Source organism: Brienomyrus brachyistius, chromosome 23 (genome assembly GCF_023856365.1).
Source record: "Brienomyrus brachyistius isolate T26 chromosome 23, BBRACH_0.4, whole genome shotgun sequence".
Classification (NCBI taxonomy): domain Eukaryota; kingdom Metazoa; phylum Chordata; class Actinopteri; order Osteoglossiformes; family Mormyridae; genus Brienomyrus; species Brienomyrus brachyistius.
The window spans coordinates 16,477,779-16,491,921 of record NC_064555.1 but is presented as its reverse complement, the minus strand read 5'-3'; the positions used below and the strand labels follow the sequence as shown (position 1 = coordinate 16,491,921).

Below are 14,143 nucleotides of genomic sequence, written 5' to 3'. Positions count from 1 at the left end.
CACCCCAGGCCAAATACTCTCTGTCACTTATTTTCTACTTACGCTTGAAGAGTTCTTTTCACCTCCAGCAGACGAAATGCTCCATCGCTTTTCCCTCTGAGGCGATGAAAATGAACAGACAGAAAAAGGGCGGGGGGGGGGGGGGGGGGGGGGGGGAGGAAGGGGAATTACAGTCACTCCCCGGTCTGAGAGAGACACAGGTGTCCGGTAAGCGAGTCTGCCATCTCCTTCTGCGCTCATGGCAACCCCCCAAGCATGAAGACTGTCCAACACCGAGGTAGAACCTGGCAACAAGTGTCATAACGCGAAAGACACTGACCATATGGGGTCAGTCCTGTGAGGGAAGCTCAGGCTGCAATGATGACCTGCGATATTTCAGTAAAATATGATACAATTGGATATAATATCAACTATAAGGTGCTTGGGATTCATGTGTTAGGAAGTCGTGTTCTAGACTGGGGCTTAAACAGGCAGAGAGGAGGGGGCACCTACAGGATAAGTAAGGAGATTCCTCCTTTGTGTTTCTGTGTCCTGTAGCATGAGGACAATGTTTCATAGGAGATACGCTGCCTGACTGTCTGTGATGGAGCCAAAAAACATCCCCCAAGACTTATTAACTTAATCTGCATCACACCAATAAAAAGCAACTTCCAGAGGGAAGCAGGACATTCCTGCTGATGTACTAACTGGATCTGGCACCTCAGGGTCAGACTGGGACTTGCAGTGGCACCTCCGGGCACCACCCATGGCGGGCACCACCCACGGCGGGCACCACCCACGGCGGGCACCACCCACGGCGGGCACCAAACGAGCCAACACTGATGGCCAAGCTGCTGGTGTCACTATACCAAGCTTGTCCATTCTCATGTGAAATGTTCCCCTTGGGTGTTTTGGGTTGAACAAAGTGTTTTCCAGTCGGGGCCTTTAGCTTGTGGAGAGCTGCGGAGGCAGCAAAACGCGATGCACAGGCAAAGCCACTGCGCGACTAATATCATCCCACAAAGTCGCTGTGCAAAGAAACACCATCCACATGTTCACTCTGCTACTCACTGCTTCCGGAGTGATTTGGATCTCATACAGTGACATGCACAGTACCAGCAGCTGACAGCCCGCGAGTGAGGATCTGTCGGCGTGGCCTGTCAGTACAATTAACATACGGCAGTAAAGACGTGAAGGCAGCTTGTGAAATGTGCACAGTGTCCCCCCGTCACATGACCCACTGAACATCATATACCCCTCCCCAACAATGACATAATGCGGCTTCACGGGACACTAATGTTAAACGTAATTATTCATAGCTATGCTGAAAAATAGGCACACTAAAGGAATTTAGCTGGTATAGAGCAAAAAGGGCTTGGAGGTCAGAGGTTAAAGGTTAAACAAAGTCATACTTAGCACAAGTGTTGGGATTAAAAAGATCAGAGGTTAGAGGGCACACTACCGACTATGCATGGTTAGGGTGGTGAAACAGAATAGTAAGAATATAGACAAGCTAATTTACTGGGTTTGACGGGCATGTTTAAAGGTGCAATTTGAGGAGCGACAGTATTAGGAGTATTTGCTCTACTTTCTAACTTTAGCAGACGTTTCTACTTCATTCACTATGTTTTTTCTCACTCTTTACCTTTTTTGTGTTTCTCGCCCTTGGTGCGGATGACTGCCTGGCTAGTGTCAAACTATGACAGAAAACACGCAGCGTAAACCGGAGCGATCAGTGAGAGTACAAAGGCATTAATCTGCATATGGGGCACATGGCACATTCATGGGCTCCTAGGGGGGTGGGAGGTACTTAGTGACACAGGCCAGGTGAGCAGAAAAGCAGAAACTGGCCCTGGATCTGCGAGAGAGCAGGGTCCCCAGTGGCTTAGCAGGTTCATGTAGCTGCTAGATGGCAGAATGGAATGCTGCTGTGATATCCATGGCAACCGAACTCCCTCCAAATCTCATCTGCTCTAAATATCACTTATAATTAATATGTATCTCATGTTCCTCCTAGCAAGACCATAATAGCTAGCTAAGACTTATAACATCCTTCAACATACGGTCGAGGACAGAATACTTTTAGTGTGTCTTTATCTGAAACTTAGACTCAGAATCATGAAATACTTTGCAAAGTGCTTGCGGTTAAATTGAATAAAATTATGAATAATGTAAAATGCATCAGATCGCAGAATACACTGTGGCTGAAGTGAAACAGGCTAAACCAGTGAGTTCAGCATCACCGGCTCTCTTAGATCATTACAGCCACTCTCCTTGGGCCAGGCACCCTACCATCACGCAAACAATTTAATGCGTAATCTAGAATAAAAAAGGGAGAAATATGAGCTCATTATGGAGTAGGCATGAAAATTATTGAAAAGCTCTAATGAGACAAATTAATTATTCTATTAGCGGTTCCATTACACGGCACCGGACTGACTCACAGATGAAAGGAAGAAACAAATAAGTACTGATCTGGCACCACGAGCCATGAGGGAAGATGGAAATGGAAGTACATTTCAGGGAGAAGCTAGAAAATGGTGTAAGTTGGGCGTCAAAAAAGGGTTCCAGTCGGGCAGGCTGTGGTGAACCATCTTGGCTTTTATTGGTTGGCTGAGCCCACATAGCCTCATATCGTCACGGAGACGTGTTCTCAACTCAGCCCTTGTATGATGATGTGGCTGCCTCAGTACAGGCATCGATCCAAGGAGATCAAAAACCAATTTTTAAATCTCAAATGTCGGGAATAGACCTTGCACCTAATACCGTTAGCTGGACTACTCCCACACTCATTACCAAATAATCCTCTGCTCTGTTCATCCTTGACTCATCGATCGCCATGACTGAAGGCTAGTACATGCTCGCTATCCATTAACAGGCTTATCAAGTTACAGCACCCCTCCTGAAGGAGGTCACCTGGTTTTCCAGCAGCTCAATAGCTAAAGTGCCAGAAGGATATTCAAAGGCCGGCACCTGCTCGAGCTGCCTGAGGTTATCAGGCAGCTGGTGTGGCTGAAGGCGCAGAGAATTAAGGGGACAGCAAGAGGAGGTATGTGATGCAGGGGAAATGAAGAGAGGGCAGGAAGAGACCGATCCAGGGGGACAGACTGATTCTGAGTGAGCATCTTCTCAGAATTAGTTCACGGTGCAGATTCTACTGTTCACATCAGGCAGCAAATAAAAAATAAGAGGGATTTAAGAGTCTAAGAGAAGCTTTTCCACGAATATAAACACGCCTGCTCATTGATGCCCTTGGTCAGATTCACTTCTGCATTTCTTTATTTCTATTTTTACCTGTCAGTATCTGAGCACCTATTCGAAGGTGGAGAGTTTGCTACCGATCAACGAATCACAGGTCCCCATTAACCAATCACAGGTCTCTATCAACCAATCATGAGTCAGGAATGCCACAAGGTGATTAACAGCTATACTGGACAAATTGCATGTCTTAGTGGCTGGACAGTTCCTGTTCTCCCTACTGACCTGGCTTGGATCATCTTGACCAAAATTGCCCCCCGCCCCACACACACACAACACACACACACACACACACACACACACACACACACACACACACACACCACACACACAGGTTTATAATTATGTCTTTGTGGGGACTCTCCATTCATTTTTATGGGGAAAACTCTATTCCTAACATGGCAACCTTAAACTTTTACATTTGGTCCCCACAATGTAATATAAACACAATACACACACACACACACACACACACACACACACACACACACACTCACACACACACACTTGATGTTACAGAAAAAACACGCAGAATAAACATCTCTTCTGAACCCAAGGGCATTCTAAACATTTACAAATAAGTTCTTGAGTCTCACTTAAACACGCTTACGTTGACTTTCTTTGTTAATGAAGCTCAGTTTCCGCATTAATTGTGGTTCTGTTTGCTGCGGCAGTCGAATGGGACGGACCTCTGTGAGTGAACATTTAGCCAGAGAAACGTCTTTCACAGATGTGTTGGTCAAGGGACATCAAGCAATTTGGGAATGAGGTTTGGATCTCTCAGAGGGGCAGCGTATTGTTTAAGGTTTAGAGTTGACAACATAATGGGCAGCGTAGCTGCTGTACGTGAAGATGGACAACAAGGAACTGAAATATACTGAAAGGTAACTAGAGACTCTGAGGGATAATACATGCTAATTCAAGAAACAGCATGCTCTTCAGCAATGACCTTGGAACAGTAGACATCAGGTTTAAGACACGGTTTTGTGTCAGTTTATGTTGTGATTATACCATAACGATAAATTCATGATGTTATACCAAGACGTTTTTCAGACGGAACCAATTGATTCACTTTGAAAGGGTTAAGTTTCCAGCTATCAGAGTCATTATACACGGCTTATTTTTAAATCACTGTTTTACAGGAACCCAAGCCACCACCATATTCTAAATTAATACCCTATGACCGAAAGGTTGCAGATACCTGGGGGGGGGGGGGGCTTGGAGCCTTGAGAAAGGGTAGGTAAGATATCCAAATCTACAGAGGCCATCTGTCAGCGGCTACCCTAAGGGTAATTATAAATCTTGCTCAATACGGTAGCTCATCACACTAACATTTACTTCCTGCTTTGAACACTGTGTGCTCAGGGTGAATTTCTTAATCCGATTTGCTTCTCATCTGCATATTAGAATCTCTTGGCACTCGCATTATTGCCGGCCAAAGTATGAATTCTAAATGAAAATGGAGATGTACAATAGAGTTCGCATGGACCGTTCCCTGCTTGTGACTGGCTTAGGTGTAGCAAGCAGTGAACAAGCTCTTAGAAGAATAGCCTGACTCCAGAATACCTATTTAATATTCTGCTTGAGGAGTATGATCGGTTTATAAGTTAAATTGGGAATCACAGAATGTAGCCAATTGCTGAATAGGAGACTCTGCAAGCTACCAAATTAAATATGAATCCAGAAGCTTTAAACACCAAAGGGAGTCCACCTATACTGGCAAGATAAGGCAATAAAGGGAGACCGAATACTGCAACGGAAAAATGTTAAAATCTTAATGAAATACCTGCTGGATATGAGAGAGTAGGAATCTTGTTTCTGCTTGGTAAGATAACACAGAACACGAAAATGTTCTGAATCACTCCCATCTGCTTTCAGTGTGTGGTGAGTCACTATCATCACACAGTATAGGCGTTGGCCAGCAGCAAAACTTAGCGGAAAAGGCACTGCTGATGGGTTAATTTTCTGGGGGGGGGATTGACGAGCAATTTATTCTAATGCCATTATTTTTATGCTACGATGATTAACATAGGCTAGCCCCATTGTCTATGGCATGGCATGCAAATGGGCACACATGCAGGGCCATTGGCCAGGCAGTCAACTGGCACTGGAGTTATGGGAGAATCACCAGTGTGTGTTTTCTAACGATTAATCACACACCCCTACTCCGGAAAAAACCTGAAAACAAAGCTGGACTAAAAGGAACTGTACACATGTGCATGCGCTTAAACATTTCAGCATGACGCCAGCATTCGTTTGGCAAATTGTAATCAGGCAGTCATAGCACCATGGATGTAATTATGGTTGGGGTCCTCTTAGCAGCACGAGTGAAAACAACTGGGAAAGGAAGCTCGCAGTCAAGGTCACGCCGCACCATCTAGTAGCAAATGGTGGCTTAATACTAATTATGTGATTGTTTAGAAGCTTGAATATCTAGATGAGTAAGCAGGTTTCACCACAGCATATAAATTCCTTCACAGCAGAAGATGTAGCGAGGACCAGGCTGGTGCAAGGAGACAGCGCTAAGTCATTGGTTTGGTTCATCTCAGATCTCAGAGGATGTGGAACACATGATAGGTGTCAAGATCGGGCTATCAGGACGGAGGCATTTAGCACAGCAGACAGTTACCTCTGCCGCTGCAAAGCCTGACTGTACGCCCAGCTAGCAAAATCTGTTTCTGAGGACATCCATTGCAATGCCAGTGCATTTTTCCAGTTCTCTGTGCGTCAGGAACATTACATTTCAAGCATACGAGCTATTCTGTACATGCTGAGCAAGTTTCTGGGAAAGATGTTAAATAGAAACTACCATTACTCCACCAAAGACAATGTTACTTGGTTATTCCAACCCACCCCCATCGAGACTTTCAAAGAACAGTAGCAGAACATCCCTGGAAAAAAAATGTCCAGATTTGTTTTTCAAATGTTCTGCTGAAGTAATGCAGCAGCCAAATGATACTCTCTACTGAGTATTCTCCTTCCTCCAAGAGTTTACTATACTCCTAGGAAAATACTGAAATGAAGCAAACCACTACTGTGGAAAACTGTGGGGGGGGGTCGGGCATTGACATGGCGATGCTGAGGGTGGGGGGGGGGCAGTGCAAGCAAGTTCCTATTTTGCCTGTAGAGGGAGACGATGCCCCACAGAGGCAGAAGCTTACCTTGAAGGTAGACCTGGCAGGTTCCCTGCTATACCTGTCTATGGTGTGGAACTTGGTGGAGTGGTTGAGTTCATGGTAGAGCTCTGAGTGTCTTTTGCGAGTGTGCATCACTTTCTGGAAGGAAGGCAAACAATGAAAAATAAAAAGAAGAAAAAAGAACGAGGGAACGCTGGAGGAGTTAGGGACTGCAGTGTGTGTGGTGCTGATAGGCTGATAGGTGCTGACTTGTGCTGGACCCTTTATGTTGGCGACTGACTGGTAATGGCAACTTGCACTCTACATGCTCCGTGGTCAACGATGCTCCAAGAGACGCGAGGCTCGGATACCGTTATATCCATTTAGCATTAGCCGCTTAGGCTCGGCCTGGCTGTCTAATCGACACAATCGAGCTGGTTTTTGATGAGGAGCAACAGCTTCTCACTCATGTTATAGCTGAGGCTCTGCAATTGAGTCTTTCATTTCTTTTTGACTGCTTGTCATGGGCTAAAACATTTAGCAGAAGGAGGTCCTTTGGTTTTGAGCCAACCTGCCTGGCTTAATAACTTTATGTTCACGGGCATCAGAGTTTGAGAAATCTCTGTGATCTACGCCTTGCGGTTTATGAAGCTAGAAAAGCACAAGATCGCAGCCCAGATGTCAGTTAGGCATCCAACAGCCAGACATACCTTCTGAGATGATGCCACAACATCGGATCGCAAATCTCCAGTCGAAATAAGCCTCAAGTCCACTGTGTTCGCTCAAATTTGGGCCAGATTAACAGGTGGTTACCTCAGTGCTCAGTGAGGATTTTGTGGCTATTGGAAGGATGACCTGTACCTACAAATGATCCAGGCTGGAGGTTTGCTTATTCCCTGCCTCTGTAGATGCCAACAAAACCACAAGCTACCCCCCCATCTTACTTCCTTTCTCATCTTCATTTCCATACATTCACAATGATGCCAGACACTCAACATCCATGTCACTTTCTGCTAGGCATGGATGGGGAATACAGTGGAAAAGCTTATGCTTAATTAAATGCATGGAAACAAGATTTTGTGGAGGCTCTATTCTTCCCCAACCTTTGTCCCACACAGCTGCCCCCCCCCGAGCCTAGAGCAAACAGAAACACAGAAAGCAGGCCCACACAAACAGGTACGTGGGATCATCAGGCAAACTCTTACCTCAAAGTCCAGCTCAGAGTACCGAACTCTTTTCCTCTGGAGGAAGAGAACATATCGTCAATGACAGTTTCCACGGCCACAAGCCACTATCAACACAAACAATGGTGTAGGTGCCCCCTGCAGAATGGACTCGGCTCATAAAGGCAGCTGACAGGAAAACCTGCCTAAACACAACCAGAGGCAGAGCCAGCATGACAATCAGAACGGCTGGATTCTATTCAGATAACAAGAAAACACTGAACTAGTGATGGATTAACAGTGGCCACAGCTGACATGTGCTCAATAAATTGACCATCAGCCAACCTTATGGTTTAACTTCTACTGGTAACTGAGTCAACAGAGTCAAATTCTGGTACATGTCTGATTTAGTGCACATTCAACTAGAAGGAGTAAATATAAGCTAGTATTTGTATCTAGATTAGCAAAAACGTCTGGCAGAAAATATCTGTCACAATATCTGAGCATATGTAACCTTAATTTGGAAGGATCTAGTTAAGATCAATTTCTGTAGACTCCAAGAGCAGAAATACATTTAGTCTTAGACAAGAAAATAAAGAATCAATGGTCATTAGGTTTTAGGGCTGTTTTCTAAGTACATTCGCCCTGGTGGAAATGGCTTGCTGATAGTGAATATTGTAACGTCACAGTGATCTTCCAGTGGTATACTAAACCTCGCTAGACTGCATTTTGTAGGAAGAACTTCTTAGAAGAAAGCTTCTCCCGTTAAGATTTGGATGTGGTCTGAGAAAAAGGGAGTGACGTCCTCATTCAGCCGTGTTTGCCTGTAATGTCTCGTGTCAGTAGCATTCTGACTACAGACTTTAGCACAATGCTAAGTAGAAGTGAAGAACAATGAAAAATCCTGATGGCAACTGTATTCCGCACGTAGACCACCCAAAGACGCACAAGTCACCCCCTTTGCAGTCAAACAGCAAGTGAATCAGTAGAAACGTTCTACTCTTACCTTTCAAAAGGTCATCCTCAGACAACACTGTTTCATACACAAAAAGCACATACACAGACTATATTCTAGTCTATCTTCTGGAGGCTAAGACCCCTGCATGAAGTCTTCATTCCAGTCAGAAGACCTGTTTGAACACCAGGGCAAAAAAGGACCTTTGTGGGATTTCAGGTGAGATGTTGGTGTACTCCAGTCATAAAAAAAAAAAAAAAACACAACAGGGATGTTTAACAAGAACAACTCAACGGGACGGTCAAGTGTGTGCTGAGCTGGACTATCCTGACAAGACGAATCACAGCCCTCCTCGCGGTGCCCATCAGCGTCCCACAGAACGCACCGTCAGTCCTCTAGCTGGCCTGCTCAGGGAGGAAGTGCAGTCCTGTTCATCAGTGGCTTTATAAGATGGGAGCCTGAGCAGTAGCCTGGAACTGGAATGGGGGTCAGTCCACCACCTGGCCCAGACCTACCTGCTGGGAGGTGCAGGCTAAAAGCCAGATGTTCCTCCCAGCTCGTGGTGCATATAGGAGAGGGTTCCTCCTTCCGCTACGTCTTAAAGAATCACGCCACCCCTTCTCTTTTTCCCTCACCTCCTTTGGCCACGATTTGCCTTGACCCCCCACCACCAGCCCAACTGCCCAACACACCTCACACAAAAGGGCTTCAATTTTTAATGAGACGTGTAAATGTGAATGTCGTATGTCAGGGACCTCATAGCTGGGTAACAGACTGAGTTAGCTGCTCATTCATCACTGTATTATGTAATATTTTACATTCTACCTATGTGTGTGTGTGTGTGTGTAGAGAAAGAGAGAGAATACAGTGATGAGATATAGAAAAATATATTGCTCCTTCTACTACAAAGAAACAAAATGTAAGCCAGTATTTGTATCTAGATTATGGAAACTATGGAAAATTGCATTAGAAAGTCCTTCTTGAAACCGATGTCACCTTTGCTATAAAAGTTGGGGGTTTGCCTGCCTGCCTCGGTTAATCACAGCGGTTTCTGCAAGACCGACGGAGAAGATAAACACATTGACGTTGTTTGGGGAGGCAGGGAACCGGGTAGAGAGCAGTTTGACGTCAGGTTGTTTCACTTGATCTGCAGTACGTCACCTCGGCACGCAGCCCCTCCCAGTGGGCCTATAGTGTAATTACAGTACCTGTCACACACGCGGAGGACCACCCCAGGAGTGAGACACGCTGCCAGATTTTAAGGGTGAGCGATGGGGGTGAGCAGCTTGCCGGCATGCCCTCGGAAGCCTGCTCCGTGCTCTCGACGTCTCAACCGCGGCAGCTGGAGGAAGTGTGAACGCAAGACTCCCGCGACGGCGCACAGGAGGACGTATGACCCGCTGGGGGGGTGTGCAGTGGGGGCGCACAGCTCCGGTCACTCGCAGTAAGTGAAGCAGAAGCTGAGGCCTATTATGGGAGCCTGACTATAAGCAGAGCGGAAGCTGTGGGTCTTTAATTGGAAGCTCACGGTGAGTGGAAGAGGAACTGAACTCTAGCGGGATGTTGACTATAATTAGAGTAGAAGGTGCTACTCACACTGAGAGGGGAAGAATCTCTGCTCTATAATCAGATACAGGCAGTGAGAGGAGCCCGAACTTGATACTGACTCTATTCAGAAGAGAAGCTCTAGGGTCTGTTTCCCAAAAATAGTGCAAGTGCATGAGAACTATATCATCTCAGGGTGGTGAGTTGAATACGATGATTGTTTGGTTGCCGTGTTTTTGGGGTATATGCCCCTAAGCCAAATTTCACAGAAATGAGTGAAGGAGAAGCTGTTATTTGTTATTAGAAGCAATTATTTGTTGATCAGCAAAGTGACTCGATTCTCATTGGCTGTTCAGCAAAATCCCTTGATTCTTATCGGTGGATCAACAAAATGACCCGATTTTCACATTTATTGGCTGGAGGGAAACAGAAGCTACGCCTGGCATTTTGCAGTGCAGCTGCATCGGGGTTGGAGGTGAGGTGGGAGGCTCAGGTGGCGAACGAAAGACATTTTTAATTGGGGTGGAAGGAAGGGATGGCGTGACACCTTAAGCCTCTTCACTACTTACTTCCAGGGAGCCCGCAGACAGGTTGGTGTTGGTGTTGGTGCTGCCCAGGTTTCGGGGGCAGGGTTCTGGTCCTCTCGACCGTGCCGGAAGCTAGGATCTGCCGTACGGAGGGGCGCTGCTGGAACTGCAGCGCGTGGGGCGGGCAGCTGCTTCAGCGTGCCGTAAGAGCGGTTTAGGCCGGTGCTGATACGGTCCACCGACGCAAAGTCTGGGTAGGCCTCGCTCTCAGCGGGGTGCAGGGCCAGGGGCGAGGGTGGCGGGGGGAACGGTGGGTCATCCACAGTGATGTTCAGCGACTTTCCCTCGTCCTTAACAAGTGGGGGCTTGAGTGTGACAGTCCTGCGGGGCAGGACCATGTAGTCCCCCCTCACCAGCGCCCCCCGCCTCTGGTGGTTTGGCCCAGCCCAGCCCGCTCTCGGTACAGAGATAGACTGGCGCCCCCCGCTGGTGCTGCTGCCTCCACATTCACCTCCTTCTTCCGGGACTGCTCGCTCAGCTCGTTGAGGCCCCCTAGGGGCTGCACTGCACCAGCAGGTTAGGTGGTGGGATGTTGCCGGGGAGACTGCTGAAGTTGACCCCGCCCTCCTGGTGGGCTGCCAGCTTGGGGTCATCCTCGTCGTCCAGGGAGATGCGGGACAGCGTGCCCGTGATGGTGGCCGGGTTTGCAGGTGTTCACCTCTTTAAAAATGACTGGGGGGAGAGAGAGAGAAAGACAAAGGGACAGAAGGAGGAGAGGAGGAGGGAAAGATGGAGGGAACGGTGGAGGAAGAAGGGGTAGAGACAGAAGTCAAAGAAGTTGACACAAGTAAAAGAGAAAGGAAGTGATAAGAAGAAAATTGGGAAGTATGGATGTAATAAATGAAAGGGTGAAGGAACAGAGGGAGAAAAAGAGAGAGGATGATGGAAGGGGAAGTGATGAGAATAAAAGGATCATGAAGAGGGAGAGAGTGAAGATGCAGCAACGTGAAATATTCATGGCGAGGATGTGAAGGTCACACACAGGGCCAGAGGATGGAGGACAAGAGACCGAGAGAGGAGAATATGGTGGGGGGGGGTGTTTTGGGGAAGGGTGCATCAATAAGGTTATGTGAAGTGGGTGTATCGGATCAGGGTGCACATGGGGCAGTCCATGCAGAATTAAAGACTCTGTCACACTGCTGTGAAAAAACATGAAGCAATCCTCTGCACATCAGATTCTTTTGGATGAGCAAACAATTATATCTGAAACAGTAGCACTTCCAGAACATTCGAAAAAGATGCAGCCTGCATTTTGAGTTCCGCGTTTCGTAAATTAACTGTACAATAATAAAAAATAGGCCAGTTTGTCCATGTTCACCCCTGTGTTTCTGAAGGGTGATGGCCTTAGTGCTCCAAACACATTTAAAAAATGAACAACAAATCGCGTCTGAAGCTGAATGAGGAATGATAAATGTAGCGGTAAAACTTGAACAGCAGCAATGGACCGTTAGGGCCCTTAGTTCCAAACTTTGTGCCGGACCCCCAGCTGTGAAGGGGAAAAGTACCTCATCATGCAAAATATACCTCATGATCCTTTTGAGGTTTACAAAACCTCTCTGCGGGGCTCAGGGTTCAGAACCACTGATTTGGGCTTTAATGATCGCGGATGACATAAACCCAGAGAGAGCTGGCTGCAATCTGCTCCACAAGCGTAAAATCCATCAATGCTGGGCTCAGTTCTAAAGAAAATGGTTCAGCCAGAATTAGGAAGCCCATTGCGTGTGGACTGATCTGGGCAGGCATCGTAGTGGGTTCTGAAAGAGGCCCGGAGACCTAAAGAGCTACAGGGTACAGGCCCAGAAAGCTTCAGTGAGTAACTGGATTTGCATTGCTCCTGTGAAGACCCCAGTAGCAATGACAGATCTAAACGTGTAAATATGTTACGTAAGCTTGTTCAGATCAAATGGTCTGCGATGTAATTGTACATTCTGCCACTCTGGACGAGGGTAGAGGGTAAAGACTTACATGGGTGTCCTCTTTCTGAAAGTGTGCAGAGAGACAAAGGCATTGGTTCATTAGCAGGGGTGCATCTCAAAGACAGGCAGCCGCAGAACAACAACCTGCTTACATCTCAAGAAAAACTGATTCATAAACTATAAATTGAAGTGAGACCAATGGAAAATCAGCACTGCTGATACTGTGACACTGTGACATTACAAGCACAGACTTGAGTTTCATAAATGATCAATCCAAACTGTACATGTTACCGCCTGCTCTTCCTATTCAGTACGAGATTATGAACATGTAACAAAATGCTTTCTTACCTGTTTGACATGCCAAGTCCACGTCTTTTTCGAAGTCTGTCTGCATGCGGAGAGGGGGCAAAGAGGGGAGGGTTAGAGGGGGCAGGGAGGGGTCAGTTAGGCGGCTTGGTGCCGGAACCAGCAGGGATGTCTGACTGGGGGACCGACTGGGACATTGAGGTCATGGTGAGTGAAGCAGGGGAAGTGGTGGGGTCCAGGGGAGAAGGACACAGCGACACTTTATTCAGCTGCATTTAGGCACATATACACATTTGCAAGTTATAGCAAGTTATAGGTGCAAGGGTGAATAAACAGTGAAATAAGTAAGGTGAGCAAGCAAAGCCCAGGCCCAATGCCTCCAATAAGTGTGTGTGTCGGGTGTGTGGGGGGGGGGGCAATTGGACCAAATATTCTACTCTGGCGGGCGGTTTATTGGGGTAACCTGCTATACACTGCCCACTTTAGACGGTGGAGAAAACTTTTGTTCCTGGTGCCATGTTCGCCGGAGTCCACCTACTAAGCATCTATGCCAACCTTATCCGCAAAGGGTCGGTGTATATGTGGATTTTTGGGGTAACCTTTAGGTCGGCTGTTCACACCCAGCGATGAGGACTCTTCAGCCAATCAGTCCTCTAATCAGAAATCTAATCAGGGAGTTGCAGCGAAAACAAGCAAGCACAGTGGCCCTTTCTGGGTAAGATTGGCCACCCCTGATTTATGCCATGGCTTCAGCAACAAGAAATTTCACCCCCCCCCTCTGCCCCCCCCCCCGAACAGGCTGCCAGGTAGAGCATCCAAGCTAGGTGTTCACCGTGACGACGCTGCCAGATAGCCAGGCAGCCGAGAGACACAGTGCTGCTCCAGCATCAAATGCTAGCAGAATTAATTTTGCTTCAGTAAATTTGCATTGTGAATCCGTTCTGTTCAGCTCTTCTATAGCACTTTTTTACGTAGGAGCTTAGAAATGTTCCGAGTTATTGGGAACACATCGATACACAGTGATCTATTAATAATGAATAATATATAGAATATGGCATTTTTTCCTTCAGGTAACCCAAATGCATAACACCAGTATATCCGCGCATTTTGATTAATCAGGAGAATGGGTTGGGTGTAGCGTAGATACGACTTGGCTCTTGGTGACGGTGGAAAGGCGCTATTAGGTATGAAGAAGGGGAAATGGGTGTAGTCAGTGACCGTCTGCATCAAAAGCAGCGGGGATCCTGGTGGGGGGTTTGGCAAATCGACAGCAGGGATAACAGTCAACGTGCGAAAGTAATAGAGTGAGCAGCTTAAG

At 46.9% G+C, this 14,143-nt stretch overlaps 1 protein-coding gene across 1 annotated transcript in view; it reads right to left on the bottom strand.

Moving 5' to 3' along the window:
* The window catches only part of adgrb2 (adhesion G protein-coupled receptor B2), a 208,597-nt gene that overhangs the window by 3,352 nt on the left and 191,102 nt on the right, over positions 1-14,143 (bottom strand). Inside the window, 12 exon segments of the mRNA XM_048993698.1 lie at positions 43-96; positions 6,399-6,512; positions 7,559-7,594; positions 10,586-10,642; positions 10,644-10,722; positions 10,724-10,950; positions 10,952-11,041; positions 11,043-11,107; positions 11,110-11,248; positions 11,250-11,275; positions 12,569-12,583; positions 12,868-12,907. Coding sequence (XP_048849655.1) covers positions 43-96; positions 6,399-6,512; positions 7,559-7,594; positions 10,586-10,642; positions 10,644-10,722; positions 10,724-10,950; positions 10,952-11,041; positions 11,043-11,107; positions 11,110-11,248; positions 11,250-11,275; positions 12,569-12,583; positions 12,868-12,907 — 942 coding nt within the window.